The sequence below is a fragment of the Dermacentor andersoni genome, chromosome 1 (assembly GCF_023375885.2).
Source record: "Dermacentor andersoni chromosome 1, qqDerAnde1_hic_scaffold, whole genome shotgun sequence".
NCBI classification, from domain to species: Eukaryota; Metazoa; Arthropoda; class Arachnida; order Ixodida; family Ixodidae; genus Dermacentor; species Dermacentor andersoni.
Window position 1 is genome coordinate 411155095 of NC_092814.1, and position 25389 is coordinate 411180483.

At 43.4% G+C, this 25389-nt stretch overlaps 1 protein-coding gene across 2 annotated transcripts in view; it reads right to left on the reverse strand.

The window, feature by feature from the left end:
* The window catches only part of LOC126518639 (high choriolytic enzyme 1-like), a 205700-nt gene extending 183469 nt beyond the window's left edge, over window positions 1-22231 (reverse strand). For both annotated transcript variants that reach the window (XM_050168423.2, XM_055064866.2), the window contains exon 1: window positions 22049-22231. In XM_050168423.2, the coding sequence (XP_050024380.1) occupies window positions 22049-22157 (109 nt within the window). In that variant the 5' untranslated portion in view covers window positions 22158-22231. The remainder of the gene's footprint in view (window positions 1-22048) is intronic.
* Window positions 22232-25389: the final 3158 nt, after the last annotated feature.

Sequence of the window (25389 nt, forward strand, 5' to 3'; positions counted from 1 at the left end):
CTTATAGCTTTAATCGGGCCTGCCTAGTTCGTGAGGTGCCGAAGCAGTATGGGCAATCACGGAATTACCGATGCTTGTGATTTCAAACTCGTCTGTAGGCTTGAGGTAGGCGTTGCCTCCCGCGTTTATTTTAATATTGCTTATAGTGTCCTGTTTAATTTCAAGTCAGCTGTTCGTAAAGCCACAAGGCAAAAAGTGCCCATTAAATTTTTTCGACAGCTCTGGTCGAGAGCACATCACTCCCTCTATTTCCAATTCAGTTGGAACCACATTATGGGGAGCATTATTTACCTCCCTAAATAATTTCGAAAATGCATGAGGCTGGTCAGCAGACTCAAAGCTGCATGTGTATTATCTAACTTTCGCCTTTCTAATGCTTGAGTTTGTTTCAATCTTTTTGTATTCTTTAAGGTTTTCCGGATCCTTTACAACTAGAAATTCCGCAAAAAGTCTGTTCCTTTCTTTTACGCTATTATAAAGCGCCGCTGTCATCCTAGGCTTCCTTGCCTTCTTTCACTGTTTCCAAACATCGGCTGGAAATGCTCTTGCATAGAGATCGACAATGATGCGATTAAGGACATAAGAAAACGCCTACGTTTGTTTCATTAAATACAACACACCAGTTCACATTTATTATCTCGTCTAGAAAAGTAGCTATCATTTGGTCATTGATTCTTCTAGCCTTATGTTTGACAGATTGTTTGAAATTTAGCACGTGTCCAGTCCAAACACAAAGTATAAAGTAAATGGTCACTAACAGCAAGTGTCAACAGTGCAGATACTGAGTTGCTTGCCATATAGGAAAAACAGACATCAATCAAACTTTCACTGCTTGGCGTGATTCGCGTTGCACATTTAATAAGCTTTAAGCTTTAATAAGCTTAAGACAATATAGTGCAGAGGTACACAGTTGAAGCAAAGCCTCTGGACATCAAGTCAATGTTTCTGTCACCTACAGTCATTGACTTTGACATTGAATGCGACACATACGTAAATATTGTTTCTAAACAATCAATAAAACAACTCGTTTTACCCGAGGGAGGCTTGTATATGGCAATCATAACAGTATTACAACAAGTGAGAGTAAGTATCTCAAAATAACTAGTAATGGAAAAGTATTCTGGAACAGCGTACAATTCACGGCATTATTTAGAAAAAGAGAAATACCATCTCAATTTTTCCTATTTCTAAGCAAACCAAAATACTGGTATCCGTGAAAGTAATAAACATCAGTTTTGCAGGAAAACCACGTCTCAATAAAAGAAAGTACACAAAATTTAGCAGACAACTATTCAAACCACAACTGAAGTTGTTCTGTCATATTGCCTAAGCTGCGTCCATTCAGGTGGAACACATACAATGTCTTATGTAGTCAACAGTTTTCAAGTACGTTCTCATTTACCTACTCTATAGACTATGGATCTCTGTCCATCGCGGTACACTACACCGCTCAAATTATTTTGACGAAATAATTTTCAGATTATCTTGGCAATTTGTTTTCTCAAAAAGAGCTTGCTCCCATACACACCTCCTTTGCCGTGCCTTATTTCGCAAAAGGCAGAACAGTTCTCGCGGCACTCGACGCGCGCTTTCTTTCGCTCAGCGATTTGGCTTACGTTTTCCATCGTGTCTTTGTCAACATAAATCGAGCATCCGTGCCTGGACGTACTGGTAATCAGTGTATGCCTTTAATGTCAGCCTCAGTTAGTTCATTCAGGTCAAGTGATGCTCTTCATGCTACGTACATACTGCACATTTTCATTTGGTTGCTGTTCATCCCCATAACTATCTCAGTTTATCCCTCTTTCATATTGCTCTCACTCATTGAGCTCCTTCTTCAGATTGTTAACTTCCTGACAAGGCTTTGCTTCTAGCTTTACCAATCGCTCATTGAGATGATCTATTGCATTCTCCCGTTTGTCTAGTCTATTTATGAAACTGTCGTATTTGTCAGAAAGCATCTGAACAGCACTTTCAATGGCATCAATGGAAGTCTTTATGGGAAGCAGGACATGTACGTTTTCAGCCAGGGGGATTGACAGCTCATGTCTGTTTGTAATGTTGGCAAGTTTTTTTTGGATACCTAGTGGACCTCAATCTTGGATATTAGCTGCTAGGCCAAATAATATTAAATCAAGCGTGAGACTTTTTGTATAAACGATTGTGTCACTTAAAGAGAAACTTCTAACCCGTCTGAAACATCTGTCCTCGAGTCTAATTGTTTTGTGAATATGACCCCGGTTTGCATGTCCCCTTTATGGTAGTCCCTGACGCTTTGTAGCACATATCAGTCTCTAGGAGTACTACCGCGCTCAGTATGAGCTACAACGCGAAACCACGTGCTAAAGCGGTCGCGTGTTGTAGCTGATGCTGAGGGCAATAGTTCATAATAACGTTGACCTTTCCCGTGAAGAACAAATCAGCCAGACTACTAACAATGCCATCAGCACAATTGCTTTTATTGGCCGCAACTTCTTATTTGCTTCAATATCGTTAAAACTACTACTATATTCACGGCAATCCCATGAACGCCGCCATGTTTGATCATGTGGTGACGCCTATGCATTTACAAGGCGTGACGCCTGGGTGCGGCTCAGCAAACCTCTGTTTTGGCGGCTGTCATAGACTGGGTGGATGACACGAAGCTCTGGGCGCAGCGCGAAAGGATACGTAAAATGCTTTCTGAGCTAATTACGCTTAGTGGAAACGTTGCGAGCAGTGTATGCGGTGCTAGTACTAGAAGTGGGATTAGAAATGCACTCCAAACTGGCCGACCATTTCGCTTCTGTAGTAAATCACGCTCATAGTGCCTTTTGCTCTTCAGTTTTTATTTGCCAATCAGTTGAGGCAGCAGCTTGTCATATTTCTGACTCAGTAACGTTCCTAGGTGGAGTCACATTCTGACTGTTTATTTTCTTAATTTCTCGCGGGTGTGATCAGTTGCAGTAGATTTCTTCTAGCCGCGCACAATAAAAACTTCGAAAGTAGATGTTATGTGCTTTGCAGCAAAGACGTGTTGTCGCTAGCCACTCGCTTACTCTGTGGTCCGTCACGAAACGTTCAGCTTCGAACATTCATGTTCTGTCGGCGTATTCGTCACCCACACTTTATGCACTAATTCTATTCAATTATTCTTGATACGGAAGCGATAGAGGGGGCATAAGTTTGCGTGTGTGTTGGGGTGGGTGTGTGTAGATAAGGTGCGAGGAGCTTACGAAGCCAACAAACGGCACTACTCCTTTGTAACTATGTAACAAGCAGTACTCACTCTTGCTGATGCTATGGAATTGAAGCCCTTTCTTCGGAGGTTAGCGATACAACACTGGTGGATCCGTAATTTTTATAACCTCAAGAAGAGTCGCGCATCGCGAAGGACCGGCAGCACAGGCCGTCCTTGTGTAGCAGCGGTGCGAGCACTTGGTCACAGAGATTCCTTCCTTTCTTTTTTTATTGATTTGATATGGGGAGATCGTGACGAACAATTTAAGGCGCCTGCTACTCCTTAGCTGTTGAATGGATCTAATATACAACATACAGGGTTCAAGATTTCATATCAAACAACATGTTCATATTAGCACCAGAACTCGTCAAGCAACATTTTCAGAGTAACACGATCACGTAAGAAATAAATGGTACATACAATACACAACTTAAATGACTCCACAGTTCTGTAGACGAATGTCTCCAAAATACAAATGATACAGTCGCCTAATAATAGTCTCTAGACAACGGGTGGTGCATACATCGTGTAAATGCATTATCACATATATTAATAGCATAACAGTCAACATAACATAATCCACAAACGCATGCATATATACAACAACATTGAAATGAAAGCAACACTAAAAACATTAATAATGGCCAACAGTGCCGCTGTCATCAAGAAAAGCGTTTAATGCTGTGAAAGCGCTCTTCTGCAAGGCCGTTGTTGGCCAAGGACCCAAAAAGCTTCTTTAGATTGAAAGGTCTGCGGTCTAATTCATTCTTTGATATTCATTCTTTGATATTGGGAGTGGAACCACATCATCTTTGAGGTGTGCTAGTCGCGCTGCTTCATCGGCTGCTGTGTTGCCAGGAATGAGACAATGCCCTGGTATCCACTGGAATGCTATTTCATGATTCGCTCGGCTTGCCTTTGTGACGTGTTGAAGTGTTTTGGATATTATACTATCACTGATCGCTTCTCCTTTTGTGCTGCAGAGTGATGTTAGATCCGCCTGTGAATCGCTGAAAATTACCCATTTTGCGCATCTCTTACGTTATAAATTGTATCGCACATAAGATTGCGAATAGTTCAGCCGTTATGGACGAAGACGCAGAAGGTAATTTAAATGAGAGAGAGGTATGTATTATGATAGAAAAGCTGAAATGTCGGCCTGAATCAATGTTCCGACCTGCTACTCGGCGTTGGTGGAAGGGGAAAGGGTGTAGAAAGAAAGAATAGAGAAGACATTGATTATTAGGATGAATTTCATTCTCATAAATTTTATTTAAATTTCATCCATTAATTTAAGTCATTATTCTATATTAAGGTGCGTTCTAATGAATGCTGAAGTTGAAGAAGTTGCTGTACTGGAGCCATCCGTTTAGACATGCCTGTATCCTGAATACCGCATATACATGTACCTGGTAAAGTGCTAGTTCTTGAGCAGCTTGAATGAACCTGTCTCTTTATGAGCATAACTTCTGTCTCGTTTCATTATGTCTAAAGCAAATTGGTGAATTTTATGCTGTATTGAAGATGGAAATGATGCCGGCATGTTTCTGTAGTTGTCATAACTGGAAACGGCGATTGGCGAGTGTCAACTATTACAAGACAGCAAGACGTCATTCGTGGAACTCCTAGACATATGCGTAGTCCTCTAGCTAAAAGTCTTTGAAGTCGCCCTACTGACTTGTGGGAAAGTCCGTGTAAGATGGGCGAGCAATATGCCATTTTTTGTCGTATTAATGCAGTGTATACAGTCAGCATGGACGTTACTGATCCGCGTGGCGGGTTGGTATGTCGTGACATTTTTAGGCTTTTACGCCCAACGCACTTCGATGGTCTACCGCTGCTTATACCGGTCCTGCCGCAATCCCGGCCGTGTTTGGACGCAACTGGTCCCTACGTCTGGCAACGTGGATTGGGAACGTATACCGGCGACGCAAGCACATCAAAGCTTAAATTGGGGCCAGCCACCAGCATCGTCGGGCACGACACCGCTGTAACCATGCGCTGCTCACAACTGCTCTTGTTCCAGGTCAGTTGAACCGTGCCGCATGTGCCAACACTAGCAATTGCTGTCTTATTGCGGTGTCGTGCCCATTGGAGCTGTCTAGCGTTAAAAAGCTGATATTGACTTGTTCGCAGTGTGCACCTTCTTCCATCGTTAACTTGATTCTCGCGTTATCGGGAGATGTTGAGTCGAACCCTGGCCCAATGAGCAAGACATAGTCCGCTGCTTTCGAATTCGCCCTGGAGGCAATTGAAAAACTGGAATCTGGGCTGAAGTCAGCTTTGCATGAATTTAAGGGCATCAAGGACGAACAAGCCGCTACTAACAATGAAACAAAAAAGCTTTTAGCGAGAGTCACTACACTTGAAGCTAGTGAAACCGTAACTGCTGACACTGAAGCGATTCCCCCTCAGAATACCCTGCAAGATATTTCAAGCCAGCTACAGCGAATAACATACAGATGTGTCAATGCAGAAAACAGATTAAGATGATCAAACTTAATATTTTTCGGGATAGGGGATGACGAAAAGAAAGATTTGACCACGTCTGAGGAAAAGATTATGAAGTTTTGCGAAGAAAAACTCGAACTTCCCACAACCAGTATGCAGTATGAACAGCTTCATCGGCTGGGAAAATATCCTAGTGAAAAAAAACGGCCCATAATTGCAAAATTGTCTTCATTCAAGGACAAGCAAAGTATCCTGTCCGCAGCACGTAAACTTAAGGGAACTACATTTTCAATTGGCTAAGACATCGCGCCATCAACACGTGTGGCTAGAAGAAAGCTGGTAGCTTTTGCCAGGCCACTTGAAAAGCCTTTTAAGTTGGTGGTCGACAAGCTCTACATAGACAAGCAAGTATATCTCTACGACATCGCTAGCTACTCAGTAACACTCAGTAATACAACCTACCAGATAGCTAGATACTAGTCCAATCTCGCAAAATAAGCAGCTGCATTTCTTGCCGCAAGCCGCTCTCTCGCTCTCAGTGGCCTACACTAACATCCGAAGTTTGCTACCTCAATGCGATACACTTTGTACTTTTCTAGATGATAGTGAGTCAGACATAATAGTACTAACGGAGACATGGTTGAATTGAGATATCGACGACAATGAGATTCTACCAGGAAATAATCTTTACAAAATTTATAGAAACAACCGCATCGATAAGCGCGGTGGGGGTGTACTTATCGCCATTAAAAAAAAAAAAAAAAAACCTTCACTCATGTTTTATTGATTCCGGGTCATCTCTCGAGCTTTTCTGGGCTGCTTTTGATGTGTCCTCCAGCACTATACTCATTGCGGCCTGTTACCGGGCACCAGGTTGTAACCATTCCTTTTTGAATGACTTGCGGGACAGTATTACTAAAGCGCTCTAGCTGTGTTCATCCAACCACGTTTATCCTCTTGGTGACTTGAATTTTTCGCTTATCGACTGGAAACATGGGTCATCTTCATGTCATGCGTCTCTGGAAGTAATCAATCTAAGGTTAGATTTTAACCTCTTCCAAATAGTGAAGGCGCCTACACGCGCTTCCAATATCTTGGACTTGGTTTTCACAAATGCTCCAGACACAATAACTTCCATTTCGAATATGAGCGGCTTTAGTGATCATAACCTCATCCAACTAGCTGTTAGCGTCCCGAAGCCCGTGTCTGGCACAACAACAAAACAAATTCGCGATTAGAACAGAGCAGATTACGATGAGATTAACTCCGAACTAGAAGAATTTTTTTTGCTAAGTACTACTACCTTCATTTAATTGTCGACTCGTAAACGACAACTGGGTACTCTACAGGGAAAAATTAACTACATTAGTAGACCGGTACGTCCCGATAGTCTCCGTAACTAACGACAGATCCAGCCCTTCGTTCAACAAGTCTCTTCGCAAACTAAGGAATAAAAAGAAGCGTTCGTTCGTATAACAGGGATAACCATGTGCGCACTGCTGAGGCTTGGCAGATACACAAAGACTGTTTAAACAGTAACTGCTCAGCGATATCTTCCGCTAATGATAAATACTACTCGCAAGGCCTACCATCACTGCTAACGTCCAATCCCAAAAAATTATGGAAAACCATATCTCCGACATGAGATACTAACACCATAACTTTACACGGAACAGAAAACATACCTATTTCTAGTGCCCATTATCCCACCGTATTCAACGCGTTTTTTTTTTTTTTCGTCTGTTTTCACTCAGGAGGACTTTTCCAATGCTCCAGCTTTTCCTGAACTTGATGCCGCATACATGGAACCAATTGTTATCACTGTTGAAGGCGTTAAATTACTCATTAGTAACCTCCAAATATCCACTTCAGCTGGTATTGTCGACATTAATTCAAAGATTTTAAAGAACACTATCACTGCCTCAAGCAAGGTCTTATGCCATATTTTTCAACAATCCCTAGCATCTGGAAAGTTACCCATCTATTGGTTAAGAGGAAAAATAATACCAATTCACAAATCTGGAGATGTTCACTCACCGGACAACTATCGGCCCATATCTTTAACCTGCATATGTTGCAAAATGCTTGAAGTCCCTTCGCACGTGTACAGGCACCAGAAGCTCACAATTTCTTTTTTTCTAATCAGCATGGTTTTAAGAAGGGATTTTCTTGTGACACACAATTCTTTGAACTAACGACTGACTTGCACTTTAGCATGGACTGCAATCTTCAAACTGACTCTATCTTTCTTGACTTTTCTAAAGCTTTTGACCGCGCAACCCACTGCCGCCTAATTTTTAAATTATCCGCCCTACGACTTGACTGTTTAAAATTATCCTGAATTCCTCATTTTCTTTCTTTTCGAGAACAGTTTACTGTTGTTAACAATTTCTCTTCCCCGTCATGCTCTGTTAGCTCTGGTGTGCCACAAGGCAGCCTCCTCGGCTCCTTACTCTTCTTAATCTACATGAACGACTTACCCACCCAGATTACTTCCTGCATACGCCTTTTTGCAGATTACTGCATAATCTACCGTCCTATTCACAAGACAGACGATCACTTGGCACTCCAAGCAGATCTTAACCTTATCGCTAACTGGTGGAACAAATGGCTCATGACACTAAATTTTACAAAGTGCCAGGTGATGTGCTTCAGCCGAAAATGGGTAAATTCTAAAGTTTCGTATCACCTTAATAACACTAAGCTCTCCCACACTTCATCACACAAGTACCTTGGTGTTCTTCTTACAGATAATCTTTCGTGGGTCGCACACATCGCTTCTACATGCGCCAAAGCATCACGTTCTCTTGGCTATCTACGACGCAACTTGCGAAATGCCCCGACAAACATTCGAAAACTTGCTTTCCAAACACTCATTTTGCGACAGTTAGAATTCGCCTCCTCAACTTGGTCCCCTCATCAGAATTACCTAATAAATATGACGGAAAGGATACAAAATAGAACAGGATGGTTCATATCACGTAACTACGGTGTAAACTCAAGCATTACACAAATTAAACTAGACCTTCTGCTGCCGCCATTGGATATGCACCACAACATCGCTCTTTTGTGTTTATTCCACACATATATTTACACGAATAAACTAACCCGGTTACAACTGCAAATACCCCACTCTTTTTCACGCAGATTACGTAATCCGTTCAGTTTCATGCGCGTATTGCTATTATTACTATCTATTACTATCTAATATTAGTGCTCGTTGTTACGAAATCTCATTTTAATTTTTATCGTTGTGCAATATTTATTGATTTACGCATTGTAGTAATTTTGAATTATTTACCCCTCTTTTTTTTCTATTACATTTCCAGTGCTTTGAAATTGTGCTTGTGAAACAGTGTTTCAATTTGTATCTGCCACTCTCTATGCATTATTTAGGTGCTTTACTCATTATGCATTTGTACTTTCTATTACATTTTTTCCGGAGCTTTTTTTTTTACTCCTTCGTCAATCTATTGTGTTTTCTTTTTTTTTGTATGTACCTTTCCCCTCCTGCCTGGGCGGCCTACAGTATTCCTAAATAATAAGAAATAATAATATTATACGATAAAACAAATGCATTTAATTCCTCTGCACTCCCTCGTGCCATTCGTTTTTGGAATGACCTCCCTGATGACAGAGCCTAACCGCGACACGTTCCGCTGTCAGTTACGCTTCACCCAATGAATACCGCTCACTAATGCCCGGTCTAGTGTATTTGATTGCGTATTTTGGCAATGTTGTATATTATTTTCATAAACAGTATTCCTTTTGCTATGTTAATGGTAACAAGTGTTCGTGTGCCTTCAGATATTGCCTTGTATTCCCTGTGCCTTGAATATTATATAACACGGCAATCTTTTTACATCCTGTTGGAAATTTGTACTCTTTATGTCTTTACTGTTCAAAATGCCCCCCTTACTTTATGCACTGCCATAGGGCCCATTGAATCAATAAAGAAATAAATTTGTACCTGTCGGCCCGATGTTTCTTGGCTTGTTGTACGTTACGACGTCTGGCCCAGCAGTAGACTTTTGGGGACATGATGCCATGACGCATTGAAATTCACTTAATATGAAAGCAGGATCGAATTGAGGTTGTTGTGCCCAATATGAAGAAGTAATTTGCTGCTTAGCTAACACTACTGAATTATCAAATTCTGCACATTGGGAAGAAAAAGCAAGTCTTGAAATAAGCTCGCAAAATTTATGCGTAACTATTATCTCACACGTGTCCCGGGCTACAGAGGGAGTAATGAATGGGACGCTCAGTGTTACGGGGCCGCGTAAAGAACGAAATACTAGAAAAATTCGTGGGACAGACGTGTGAGGAGACAGCGTGCCGCAGAAATCGCGCCAGCGCGTTTGCCTAAGTTTTCAATGCGTCTGCGCGTTACATTCTAAATTTTCTGAACGTTTTCGTATGCTTCTAAACTGAGTCGGTATGCTCTTTCGGATCGGTGTCTGATGGTTCTTAAGTGTTGATACTCTCCGTCAACTTCATCATAATTTTTTGGAATTGAGACCTTCTGTGTGCATATGTTCACGTTATCCTGCGAAAATTCGGTACGTCTTTCAACCAATGTGTGTTGACTAACTTGGTACGTTAGGCGGCGCCGAAAATCTTTCCAGTTATGTAGTCTGCTGTAACGCCTGATACCATTGTGCTTGCTAGGGTGATTTGCAAGGACTGGAAAATGCTCACATTCGCGCGTTTCCATATCCATTGTCCACCCCACATCATTCACTAGATCTTGTGAACGCAGGGTAACATCTATGCAGCTTGAATAATTATATCCACGAAGAAATGTTGGCGATCCATCGTTTAAAACAGTCAAGTTGCATTTGTCTACGGCGCACTCATTAGCATGTGCAGCACAATGATCACTGCCACAGATAATATCGTGTGCATTGAAGTCTCCACATATAAATACGTTACTATGAGCTATTTTGAAGATATACACTACCGCTTCTACCTAAATGCGGTTTGAAATTTGTAGATACAGATTAATCACTGTTATGCACAACTTACCAAATGATACATTACGTGCAATATATTCCGGAAATTCTGAATAACTGGACCGAATTTGATAATATGGTAAGTCCCTTCTGACGCACGCGAGCACTCTGCTAAGAGCACCTTGTCTTGCATATCGCATAACTCGAGAGGCCAAAGTCGTCACCGATTCCCGTCTCGTGAATACAAAGTATTGAAAAGATGTATTGTATAAGCAGTTTACAAAAGTGAGCACACTTCCTTCGAAGGCTGTTGGCATTCCACTGAAATATGGAGATATTTTTGTAGCGGGTATTCCTGTACTGCTTGCCGCAGTTTTGGCCCGGATTGTTGACACACTAGTGCTTCCAGAGACAGCAAGGCTTTCCCTTCTGGTATGTTGTTCGATTCCGGCAGAGCTGATAGGATAGTCTTAATAGCTGCGAAAAGCATTGGCAAAATCAGAGGCGTTACCGATGCGGTGGTACGATCGCTATTAACTGGCGTTAGTTCTGCAGTAGGTGCGTAAGGTCGCTGAGAATAATGTGTACGAATATTGGAGCTTTCTGGGGCATCACGTTCTGCCTGTTGTCCTGTGGGTTTCCGTAGCATTTACGCATAAGACTGGGCGCTTGGCTGTGGTCCTGGTGATTGGTCTCTTGATTGCACTCTTGGCTGCTCTCTTGAGGAGGAATAGCTTGTCGGTTCTCTTGGCTGTGGTGGTTCCGCTGCCCGCTGAGGTGACCTTGCACTGGATGAACAATCTCTGGGTTTGGGGAGGGTTCATTGCGTCGCGGTGGTCTTCCATGGAGAAGTTCATGCCAACGCATTGGTGCCGCTGCTTTGTTTTGAGGGCAGCCTAAGCAGGAGCCGGCATGGTTCCCCTCACAGTTCGCACATTTAGGCTGAAGGAGTGACTTGTACTCCTAGTGGTCACGATCTTCTAAGCAGATTTTGCATCGCCGTGTGGTGCGGCAGTTTTTCGCCATGTGCCCAAATCGCCAGCAATTATAGCAGCGAAGTGCTAGTCCTAGATATTCCTCGACAGGATGACTGGTGAAACCTAATTAAGCAAATTCTTTCTGGAAAAGGGCGATCGTCACTGAAAGTCAGAATTACTGTGGGAAGTGAATGCAAGTTTAGTGCTCCATCTTCCTGGTGGTAATACTTTATCTGTCTGCGTGCCGATATAACTCCTGCATTTTTCAAGAAGTCTAGGAGTTGCTCGTCTGTATACTAAAGAGGTACATATCTTACTTTCCCAACATTTCGTGTATATGAGTCTGGGACGAAGGGCTTGACTTTTAGGCCGCCTACACTTGAGAGCATCATAAGGCGTTTCTTCATTCTATATGCCAATCACTATTCTTACAACCAACTACTGTACAGGTTTTCCCTCTGCCGTTCTATATTTGGCAGCATGAATGAAGCATAGTGCGTTATCGATCACCCAGTTTCATTTCCGACAGCTGATGGCACAGTAGTAAGGTAGGAACAACAATAGTTTCGCATTCATTCGCTTTTGCACGCTTTCGCCTGAGGCAACGCGTGGCGCGCCGCCGGTAGCGCCATCTCGTTTCTCTAGAGCAAACTGTTCCGCGAAAAGGGCCTATACAGAACTATTGCGCGTTATAAACTCGAATACGGATCTTCTGTTTCGGATCCGCATACTAGCCTACCTTTCACTACTGTTGAAAAAATTCTGAGCCATCTTGCCCTTTTAATAACTCCTATTACTCTTGGACAGCTGCCATTACACTGGTAAAGGACAACTGAAATCTTCATAAGCTTGATTTTGACTCCTTACGGCCCATTAATGTACATTTTACAAATGTATTATCCAAGGTGGACCTCGAACATTTCTTTGTCTTCCCTCTAAGTATACATCGCGACGTACTGACCCCTGTCAAAAAGTTGATGTCCCATTCTGTATAAATAACAAATACTCTCAATCCTTTATTCCCAAGGCTAGTAAGGACTGGAACCACCTGCCCACCTACATCTTATCAATTAGGATCTCACAATGTTCAAGTCTGCCCTACATAATCACTTGTGGTGATGATATGTAGTGCTTATGCTGCAAGGGCCAAGTGTGGCCAAAGAGTGCCAAGGCAGTGATGATGAGTAGTACTTAATGGACTAATGCCTCATGTGACGTGGCTGTATAGAGGCCTAAAATTGAGAGCTGTAAATTGCTTAAGATATATGAGGAATAAAATTATGACATTGACTGAAGAGGGGTATGTTATAAGCATAGGATGTGAAACAAGGATGTATTAGCGTTACATGCATAAAAATGGACAGGTGATTGTTGATGACGAGTAGCACAACTCCTTCAGCGGGTCCATTGACTACAAGGGCCCGGAGGCATGTGCTATAACAAAGCTTGACACCGCAACCGTGGCCTCTCGCAAGAGGCCGCGTTACAAATTTCTGGGACAGGAGAGGTGGAGCGTGTCAACGTCGTTTAAGAAGGCTAAAATAGATTTTATGGCAAATAGCGCTTCTTTGCCTAGGAACAGTGCCAGGTGAAGTGGTTGGTGAAGAAACAGTGCCAGGTTAAGGGGAAGTGTCCTTTCCTCTGGACTTGTGTTCGCGACAATCTAGGAAGACATACTGAACATTGAGTGTCTCCCCACATCTACTACACATTGGACGTTCACCGCCAGTCAACAAAAAACTATGCGTACCACCATCCTCATCATCATCCTCAGCCTTGCTACGCCCACTGCAAGGCAAAGGCCTCTCCCATACTTCTCCAAGTACCCTGGTCATGTGCTAATTGTGGCCATGTTGTCCCTAACAACTTCTTAATGTCATCCGCCCACCTAACTTTCTGCCGCCCCCAGCTATACTTCCCTTCTCTTGGAATCCACTCCGTAACCCTCAATGACCATCGGTTATATTCTCGCCTGATTACGCGCCCTTCCCATGCCCCCCCCCCCCCCATTTCTTTTTCTTGATTTCAACTTAGATGTCATTAACTGGCGTTTGTTCCCTCACCCAATCTCCTCTCTTATCCTTTAGCGTTACGCCCGTTATTCTTCTTTCCATAGCTCGTTGCGTCATCCTAAATTTAAGTAGAACCCTTTTCGTAAGCCTCCATGTTTCTGCCCCGTAGGTGAGTACTGGTAGGACGCAGCTGTTATACACTTTTCTCTTCGGGGATAATGGCAGCCTGCTGTTCATGGTCTGAGAATGCCTGCCAAACGCACACCAGCCCATTTTTATTCTTCTGATTATTTCAGTCTCACGATCTGAATCCGCGGTAACCACCTTCCTAAGTAGATGTATTCCCTTACCACTCCTAGTGCCTCGCTACCTATCGTAAACTGATGTTGTCTTCCGAGACTTTTAAAAATTAGTTTCCTGCAGATTAATTTTCACACCGACCCTTCTGCTTTGCCTGCCCAGGTCAATGAGCATGCATTGCAATTGGTCCCCTGAGCAAGGCAATATATTCAGGGAATCGCAAGTTACTAAGGTATTCTCCATTAACTCTTATCCCCAATTCTTCTAAATCTAGGTCTCTGAATACATCCTGTAAACATGCTGTGAATAGCATTGGAGAGATCGTATCTCCCTGCCTGACACCCTTCTTTATGGGGATTGTGTTGCTTTCTTCATGGAAGACTACAGTGGATGTGGAGCCGCTATAGATATCTTTCAGTATTTTTACATACGGCTCGTCTACACCCTGATTCTGTACCCAGATGCGTACCATAAGAGTGCCCTATTCTGAGACGACAGAATAGGACATCACTTGGTCTCGACTTGGTTAGTGATGACCAGTATCCTAAATGAGGCTTAATAACGTGGAGTTTATTGAGGATTTCAGCGTCCCACTTATGCTGCCAGTAGGTTTTCAGTATTTTCCGTAAGTATGGCTTTAGGTCTGAGACCGGAACAGCTACGGACATGTGCCAGCTTTCGTGTCTAAGGAGGTAGCAATTCGGTCAGCCAGGACGTTACCCTCAATACCTCTGTGTCTAGGCACCCAGCAAACCGTTACGTGTTGGACAGAGGCATAAATAGTACAGAGGAGAGAGAAAAGATCGGCAATCACTGGATTTCTGTGGTTGCAGCATGAAATGAATGCTATTACAACGCTTAATGAGTCTGCGTATATGACCACCTTATATAGCTTTAACTGTTTGATGTGTTTCGCAGGCGACCATAATACATGCGCCTCTGCTGTGAAGATGCTTGTGTGAGGGTGAAGCACATTGGACTCCGAAAAGAATGGGCCGGCGGCTGCATACGACACGCCAGCATGCGATTTAGAAGCATCTGTGTAATATTCTGGCCACGAGTCTTTAAATTGCATTACGCAAAAAAGAGGTGAGGCGTGCAGACAGGGCACAAGAGTAGGGAAGTGGACAAAACGAACGCCGACTATCAACTCAAGGGAGCACTGAGGCGAAAAAAGACAGAAGAACCAAAACTCATCTGCGCAAGCTCAGGAATAGTATCACCACGTGTCAGTCGGATACATGTGCCGGTCTATGTGAGAGGTAACTGTTAAGGCACTTAATCTCTTCCTTATGTAAAGTAATCGAAGGCAGACTGACGCACGCACTTCCACCATCGTGAGAATGAATTGTTGATTAAGTGCCTTAACAGTTATCTCTCACGTAGATCGGCACATGTACCCGACTGACACGTGGTGATACCCTTCCTGAGCTGGCGCAGATTAGTTTTGTGTCTTTCTTTTTCGCCGCAGTGTTCTGTTCAGTTGATAGTCGGCATTCGTGTTGTCCACTTCTCTACTCTTGTGTCCTGTCTGCACGCCTCACCTCTTTTTTGCATAATGAAGCCTTACCAACTAGCTCAGCTCTTTGTCGTATTAAATTGCAATTCTAGAAAATGCATATGAATGTGTGTCACTGGATCGTGCTTTGTTACCTCCAAAAATGACGTGTCGCAGTCAATGATGTCCCACAACCACGCCGGAAACAGCTTGAAAGAATACATTAGACGATTTTCTTGAATAGGAACATCCATATCCTCGCTCAGCTTACTCACACGCATCGAGAATGACTCTCTGGCTGTAGGTTTCTTGTGAAAGAGCGTTGCAGAGGTCATACAGTTTACGGTGGAATAACAAGGATGGCTTTTGTTAGCATGTACTTTCAGAAAATAATTAAAACTAGAATATGACTGCTGCAGATCAAGGGACCATTAATTCGATTCGACATAGAGGCTCGTCCATCGGACTCGTCCTGAAGGCACCGGTGGCGAGGCGGATGCCAAGATGATGCACAGGGTCCAGCATCTTGAGAGCACTGGGTGTAGTGGAGTGACACACTATGGCACCGTAGTCCAACCGTGATCGTATAAGGCTCCTGTAGAATTTCATGAGGCATTTCCTTTCGCTTCCCCATGTTGTGTCGCAATATTTTCTGGATGTTCATTGTTTTCAGGCATTTAGCTTTCAGATACTTGATATGAAGAATGAAGGCTAGTTTTGAGTGGAGTATTATGCCTAAAAATTTATGTTCAATGTTGACTGGTATGTGTTGTCCACGCAGCATATTATCAGGATATCATCATCATCATCATCATCATCATCAGCCTGGTTATGCCCACTGCAGAGCAAAGGCCTCTCCCATACTTCTCCAACTACCCCGGTCATGTACTAATTGTGGCCATGTCGTCCCTGCAAACTTTTTAATCTCATCCGCCCACCTCACCTTCGCCGCCCCGTGCTACGCTTCCCGTCCCTTGGAATCAAGTCCGTAACCCTTAATGACCATGGTTATCTTCCCCCCTCATTACATGTCCTGCCCATGCCCATTTCTTTTTCTTGATTTCTACTAAGATGTCATTAACTCGAGTATGTTCCCTCACCCAATCTGCTCTTTTCTTATCCCTTAACGTTACACCTATCATTCTTTCCATAGCTCGTTTAGTCGTCCTCAACTTAAGTAGAACCCTTTTCGTAAACCTCCAGGTTTCTGCCCCGTAGGTCAGTGCTGGTAAGACACAGCTGTTATACACTTTTCTCTTGAGGGACAATGGCAACCTGCTGTTCATGATCTGAGAATGCCCGCCAAACGCAACCCAGCCCTTTCTTATTCTTCTGATTATTTGAGTCTCATGATCCGGATCCGCGGTCACTACCTGCCCTGAGTGGATCTATTCCCTTACCACTTCCCGTGCCTCGCTGCCTATAGTAAACTGCTCTTCTCTTACGAGACTGTTAAGCATTAATTTAGTTTTCTGCAGATTAATTTTTAGACCCACTCTTCTGCTTTGCCGCTCCAGGTCAGTGAGCATGCATTACAATTGGTCCCCTGAGTTACTAAGCAAGGCAACATCATCAGTGAATCGCAATTTACTAAGCTTTCTCCATTAACTCTTATCCCCAATTCTTCCCAATCCAGGTCTCTGAATACATCCTGTCAACACGCTATGAATAGCATTCGAGAGATCGTATCTTCTTGCCTGATGCCTTTCTTTATTGGGATTTTGTTGCTTTCTTTATGGTGGACTACGGTAGCTGTGAAGCCGCTATAGATATCTTTCAGTATTTTTACATACGGCTCGTCTACACCCTGATTCCGTAATGCGTCCATGATTGCTGAGGTTTCGACAGAATCAAACGCTTTCTCGTAATCAATGAAAGCTATGTATAAGGGTTGGTTATATTCCGCACATTTCTCTATCACCTGATTGATAGTGTGAATATAGTCTATTTTTGAGTAGCCTTTACGGAATCCTGCCTGGTCCTTTGCTTAGCAGAAGTCTAAGGTGTTCCTGATTCTACTTGCGATTACCTTAGTGAGTATTTTGTAGGCAACGGACAGTAAGCTGATCGGTCTATAATTTCTAAAGTCCGCGGCGTCCCCTTTCTTATGTATTAGGATTATGTTAGCGTCCTTCCAAGATTCCGGTACGCTCGAGGTCCTGAGGCATTGCGTATACAGGGTGGCCAGTTTTTCTAGAGCAATCTGCCCACCATCCTTCAACAAATCTGCTGTTACCTGATCCTCCCCAGCTGCCTTTCCCCTTTGCATAGCTTCCAAGGCTTTCTTTACTTCTTCGGGTGTTACTTATGGGATTTCAAATTCATCTAGACTATTCTCTTTTCCATTATCGTCGTGGGTGCCACTGGTACTGTATAAATCTCTATAGAACTCCTCAGCCACTTGAACTACCTCATCCATATTAGTAATGATATTGCCGGATTTGTCCCTAAAAAAAAGCCGGCAATATCATACTAATATGGATGAGATAGATACATCTGATTCTTGCCAATTCCTAGTTTCTTCTTCACTGCTTTTAGGCTACCTCCATTCCTGAGAGCATGTTCAGTGTGCAGCCGACAGTGCCAGCTTTCACAAGTGTGAGCGTAGGAGGCCAGATAAGTGGCCTAGTTTTCATTTTCAATTCTGACTGTGGAAAGTGGGGCCCACCTCCCCCCGAACAAGTAGATACACCCATGGCAAGCGTGGTGCCACGCACGTGCAGGCAAACACATCTAACTCGATGACCCCGAGCACCCGCTGTCACAACGCTGACGTGAAGACCACCGGCAGCGAGAAGCGAATGCTTCGTGTTGCCTCAGCTTCATTGCGACAAAACCTTTCACGACCAAATAAGTGAAAGCAGACTTAAAATTTCTGGAAAGCTCAATTGCACTACTGAGGTTCAATTGCATTATTTACAGACCACGTAGCCCGAATCAATGTCTAGATCAAGACTTCAAAGTCTACTGCAGACTTGCAGAGGTGGTGAAATTTACGAACTGTTACCACGTAGAATCTGTGTTCTTCATAAATACAAGTGATGAGTGCGCTGAAGAACAAACGCAGCCGAGACTCCACGTGCAGCTGGTGGAGAGGCCAGACCCCATTATCAGTGCTTCAAGCCGCTTTCTGTAGGCCCAAGTGATCTTGGTTGGGACTTTAGGCGCATACATTCCCGGGGGGCAAATGACCTACTTTGGCTCGCCCAATCCTGAGAGTGGGGTCGCCAGTGCCCCCTTGCCCCCCGCTCGTGTGTAGATGCGTCTATGAGAGTGGTACAATATAAGGTGCAAGATATGGTACATCGTAAACAACAAATGCAGTGACAAAAGACGAGGAAAAGAAAAAGCAATGTGAAGTACCAAGGTTTCTTGCTATACGATGTTATATGTGTAATGAAAAGATACAGCAAAGATGCCGGAGTTCCTAATAGTTATGCAATGTTGGCTAAACTCATACAAAAGAGGGCTAATTATTAATAGCCACAATATCAGCAGGGAGGTGGTTCTAATCTGCAGATGCGCAAGGCAAGATAGACTGAGAAAAAGGCTTTGTGTGACATAGATCAGTCCTAACTTTATGACTGCGACCAGTACTATGGCATACACACATGATTTGGTAAGGAACTGTACATGCAATGTAAAAAGATGATAAAGCCTGTGAAAAAGTGCTAAACGTACATACAATCTTACGGCGAAAAACACCAAAGGAAGGCCAAGGTTAGAATTCATTGATATTATGCTCGCGGTTATGTTTTAATTAGAACGGATAACACGAAAAGCATTATTTTCGACATGACCTAAGGACGTAAATACGTTATCATGTTCGGGATCCCAGATGGATTTAGCATGCGCTAATTTAGGCCGTAGTAAAGTTATATGCAATGGGTATTTTAGATGAGATGGAGCTGTAGATATGTTATGATGGCGACACCCTAACGTGCGGTTAGCGTTCTTAATAACGTATTCGGTGTGAATTCAATGTGACGGTCAGTGGTTATATGGACACTAAAATATTTCTATGAGTTAACTGTTCCTCAAGAAACCTTATTAAGGCAGGAAACGTTTTGATAGCGATTCACCCGCGACACATATAGTGTTTTACACTTGCTAATGTTCAATGCCATTTACGAAGAGTTACGCCATTTGGCTAGGGAGTTAAGATCAAGTTGTAGTTGGTTAACGTCGTCTTCATCGGTTATTTCGCAAAATATAACACAGTCACCAGCGAAGAAATGTATGTTAGAGGACACTGTTGCCGCAAACACCGCTAAAATAAATAAGAAATAGGAGAGGGCCCAGAAGCGAACCTTGGGGCCCGCCAGAATGAACGTCACTAAAAGAAGAACTGTACCTATTAGCTACAACAAAATGAGTGCAATTTGTTAGCAAACGCTCAATCCTGGTGAGGAGGTTAGGATCTAGACCTAGATTACTTTGAACAACAGAATTCTGTGACAAATCTTGCAAACACCTTAGAGAAATCTAAGAAAATACAGTACTCATTAGAAGAACGGTCCAAGATCCAATATAACCTATCAAGTGGCCTTTCACAGAAAAAAAAATTAGAAGGCCATGTTGTGTTGGAGTGAAGAATGACTTAGACTAAAGGAAATTGTCAATGCTAGAAAAAATTATATGATACAATAGTTTACAACAGGCACTAGTCATGGAAATGGTAGGTTAATAATGCGCGAGTTTTTATTACCTGACTTATGTAGAGGACCCACCTCCCCCATTGTCCTTCGTTAGGCAGTGCGGAATGTATGTTGAAGTTGCTGAAAAAGCTTTTGAACTAACAACAGTATCACCTTATCAAAACTTAGTGTTAACAGCAGTGTCATACGCGGGAGAAGAATTAATATTCAGATAATTAAATAATTTTAGAACAGCAATCATTTCAACAGTGATGGGAGGCATTCGCGCCAAGTCATATTCACCTTTGGTGCGCAAAACACTTTACACGTGTTTTTCAAAAATTTTTGGTCGTGAGGAATACGGGTATGTGAGAAGTCATCCAATATAGTTTGATCGCTGGATGATGGGTTACTGATTCTCCAAAACATTTTAACATTACTTGTTATTATCGATGGAAGAATGCTACCTAGAATGTGGTTCTTAGGAAGCTTGAGCGCAGTGACACGAGTATCGAATGCTGTTTTGCAGGTCGCCCATCGTGATTCAGCAGGCGAGCTCACGTTTGGTTAGCAAGGCGTCTGATCTGGGGACCGTACCGGGGTGCTAGAGTTTAAAGCAATATTATGAGTTGGTTTATTTTTGTCTCCCAATTACTTTGGCTAAAAGCAAGTCCAAGTTACACTGAACGGAATGAATGCAGAACTCTCGTAAGAGTGCATTAAGAAATATGGTTAGTTCTCTGCTAATCGCATCAAAATGAGCCCTTTTATAGTCGCGTATATTCTTCCGTTGTTAATGAGTTTAAGGCTAAAGGAGTTAAAGGTGAAATGAAGGCGGCTACGCCAGGTGAATGCGTCTTTCCAGTTACCAGGTCAGAATGCGATGTTAAAATTAGGTCGAGGGCATTCGCTATATTATTGCAGGATTGCGTAGCATCACTTAGCACTTGTGAAAGAGAAAAGGAAGAGCACGTATATAAAAAGTTGTCAGCCTCTTGCGAAAAGGCTGATAACGAGTGTGAGTCGGTGTTCCATGGAACTTTTGGAAAGTTGGCGATGCCAATGACCCCTGTGTGCTATGAAGGAAAGCGGTTGCTAACATATATCAAATAGTGCGATGGTATTCATTAGCAAATGAACATGGCCTAGAGAGAAGGCGGTAGAACGTACCTATAGTAATGTTTGGGTGAACAAGGGTAATGGAAGCACAAACTGTTTCAAGGTCACTGACAACACCGATCGCAGACGAAGGTAAACATTTATATATTGCTAGGAGATATAATCTAAAGGCAAGTCTTTAGATATTGCTCTATGCGTAGCGCGATCGTAACGGCACACAGTGCAATTTTGCGCACCATGGAAAAATAATGAAAACGTTCATCGACACAGACATTTCTGAGAGAATCCATTTTCTATGTTTCAGTAGCGTTTCTTATATTAGTTTTAGGTGTCTGCAAATTCAGCGCACTGATTTCTTGAATGATTGGTTGGCTGTTTGATTGATTCATTGATCTCAACTTGGAATTGCAGCACCTGGTGGGCAATGAGAGGCAAATGAGAGCGCCTGGGCCTAAGGTGTAATTTTGGTCTTATCAAAGAGTTAATCTAGTACTAGAAACTCAGTACAGAAGAGTTTTTGCGTCCCGCTCCCATTAAAATGCGGCCGATGAGGCCTGGAGTCAAGCTCGTAACGCCGTGGTCAGCACCAGAACGCCATAGTGCTTGATACACCGCGGCAGATAAGCTCGACATAAACTGCGCGCCCCTGGTCAAAGCGCTTTGTAGCGGTACCAGCCTGCATCGTTCTGAAGAGTGGTTATCTCCGCAGCAAAACTAAAATCGATGGACCCCTACGGCCAACTGGTGAGCTGTCAGCCACTGCGGATCATGGCTGCCAGCTCACTGGGCGAGTGAAAGCGAGCGTAGAAGCGAGCTGAACACCGCTGTCTTGCACACGCTGCGCAGTAAGGCTAGGATAAGAAAACGACACGAGTCCACCTGTGTTGTTGGGGTCGTAGACGAAGAACGGTCGCCTGGTGGGCCGCGCCGAGGCGGCGCACACGAGCAGCAGCAGCGCGGCGCAGCGCAGGAGGTGCGACGCGAGCATTGCTGGGCATCGATGGAAGCACAATGGCCAGCGCGGCTCCGATCGAGAAGAGCCGTCGCTCAGCGTCAGGAATCTGCGCGACCTCTTGACGTCACGTCAATCGTATTAACGCGGGAGATAGGGGAGAGAGACCCGTGATATCGCGCGCGCTTTTGTTGCGGCAGGCGACGCACCGCGTCGTACCTTCGGACTGTGTTTCAGATTACCCTTATTGCAGCAGTAACTGAAGCGCAACCAAAGGAACACATTGAAAGGTCACGCGCTTCTCCCATTCACTGAGTCCCACGGTCGACTCGCTTCTTACGTAAGTGATGGCAACAACAATATCGGAGTGAGAACGCGTCACTTATGCGGCACGGCCAATGAATCTCAGGCACTAGAGTTCAGTTTATTACTTTAAAAGTACCCCGTAGGGGCATTACATAAGGGGTGGGCTTTTATAAGATAGCGAAAACATCGTGAGAAATAATTATTTAACCAAATTGTCGGTTACAAGTTTTGTGAACGAAGATGCACAAGTGGTATTGACGATGTTAGTGGGAAGGCCGTTCCAGTCTGTGGCGGTACGGAAGAAAAAAGAGGCTGCGAACGTGGTTGTCCGTGCATGTGGTTGTCCGTTGTCAGATGGCTGACGCGTATTCCAGTTTCGGCCTGACAAGTGATTTATATGCTGGTAATTTTACGTCTGGTGGGACGTGCCGTAGATCCCGTTTTAAAAGACCTAAGGTTTTGTTAGCTGCGGAGATAATGCTAGTGACATGTGCGCGCCAAGACAAATCGTGAGATAGGGTTACATCTAGATATTTATAGGATTGTACTGATTGTAATGGTGTGTTATTATTTGTATATGGGAATAAGGAAGGGTTGCGACGGCGGGAGAACGATACGCATTTATATTTATTGGCGTTAAGGGTCGTCAGCGTATTGCTGCACCATTCAAAAACACTATTAAGATCGTTTTGGAGAGCAGTATGGTCAGAGGAGTTATTGATAGAGCGGTAGGTGGCGCAGTCGTCTGCAAACATGCGTATATTACAGGAGAAACACTGACCTAAATCATTATTATATATAAAAAATAACAGGGGACCAAGAACAGATCCTTGGGGCACACCGGAGGTTACTGGGAGGGTACTTGATAGGTTATTGTTGACTAAAACCATTTGTGTGCGATTAGACAACAATTCCTTTATCCAAATTTGAACGTTACGGTCCAAGTTCAACAGTTGAAGTTTTAGTAACAAATGTCGGTGGGATACCTTATTTTTTTCAGTCGCCTACCCTAAGGGCCCTTTACGGGCATTGCATATGGGGTTAGAAAAAACCCAATAAAGTGATCATATTGCATAACACAGTGAAAAATCAGAAAAGCATAAACAAACATGCGCTCAGGAAAACAGGGAACATATCTGGATAAAAGAAGTGCTTGAGAACACGCGCACACGTGGACCACAATGCTCAAGATAATGTAAAAAAGAATACACTGATAATCTATTAAGAAACAGCACAGAGAAAGCACTTCAGTTTGTTCACAAATGCGTCGTAATTATTTTCTGAAACGATTTCTGCAAGTAGTTTATTCCAATGATAAATGGCAAGGAACAATGGCGAATGAAGCATAAGTTTGGTGTGAGCTGCCTTTGGTTGCAATTTGAAGCAGTGGTCTAATTGGGGGGAAATGCGATGTGCTAGTTTGATATGAGATTCTGTGAATGGCGAACGATTGTGATAGAGCTTGTGAAAGTGACATAGCAGGGTGACAAGTCTTCGCTTTTCAAGTGAGCTTAAATTTAGAGATGATTTCATATCTGTGATGCTGGAGTAGGAGCGTATTTCCTTGTGATAAACCTAGAAGCCTTATTTTGAAGGGATTCCATTTTATCAGCAAAATAAGCGTGATGCGGGTTCCAGCTGAAACCGGCATATTCTAGTAGTGATCTGACTAAAGTTGTGTATGCTAAGAGTTTGGTAGCCTGATCTGCAAACTACAAGTTACGCCTAATGAAACCGAGGGTTTTGGATGCTTTCCTGGTTATATTTTCAATGTGTTTGTGCGATGTCAAATCAGAAGAAATGTGGACACCTAGGCATTTGATTGCAGGAACTTTTTAATGGCCACGTTACCGATAGAATAAAAGATGGGTTCAGTGACTCTAGCCGTCGTAAATATTACAAGTTTAGTTCTCGAAACGTTTAATTCCATACGCCATTGTTCTTATCAAATGCCTTTGCGAAATCCAGAAAGATTGCGTCAGTTTGTACATTGATGTCAAGGTTAGTATGCAATTCATGAACGAAGAAAGCTAAATGAGTTTCGCAAGAGAAACCTTTGCGAAGACTATGTTGTGAAGGGTGAAAAAATGATTACTGCCCACGAAGGCAATCAATCGAGAGTACATGACATGTTCCATGATTTTGCATGGCACGTTTGTTACTGAGATGGGTCAATAATTCGACGGAGAATTCCTGATACCTGTTTCGTAGACTGGAACGACCTTTCCTACTTTCCCATCACCCGGTATCTTTCCTGAAGAGAATTACTGTGAGAACAGTAAGGACAAGTATGATGCAGCCATGTGGCTTGTGTTTCTTAGGCTGGTTCAATAGGCCACATCATTCGGAAAGACTGTTGTCACATTAGCCGTCGCTCTCTACATATCAAACCGGCCGCTCTCACCATTCGTTTAACAGTGCCTTCGTGACATATGCGTATTCAAGAAGCTGTTCGTACAGTCGGAATCAAACTTGTCAGGAGCAGGCGGCTGACGTCTACACGAGCGCCGCCTCTCAGTAGCTGCTGAGTCCGAGATATGGTGGATTCGACCACCGAAAATGTGCTCGGGGATATTTGCGTTATCAGCCTGTAGGCTCGGTCACGAGTGATGGTGAACGCAATCTGCGCTTTTTCTTTGCCTGCTTCGGCACGTGCAGCAGCCGCGGCTGCTGATAAGACAGCGAAACTCACACTCGGTTCCCCTAATACATTCGTATCTGATGGAAGCCGAAAGATTGGAAGTGTTTTAACTTACAAATTTTTGCTTTCATCATCATCATCATCATCATCATCATTAGCCTGGCTACTCCCACTGCAGGGCAAAGGCCTCTCCCATACTTCTCACTACCCCGGTCATGCGCTAATTGTGGCCATGTTGTCCCTGCAAACTTCTTAATCTCATCCGCTCACTTAACTTTCTGCCGCCCCCTGCTATACTCCCCTTCTCTTGGAATCCAGTCC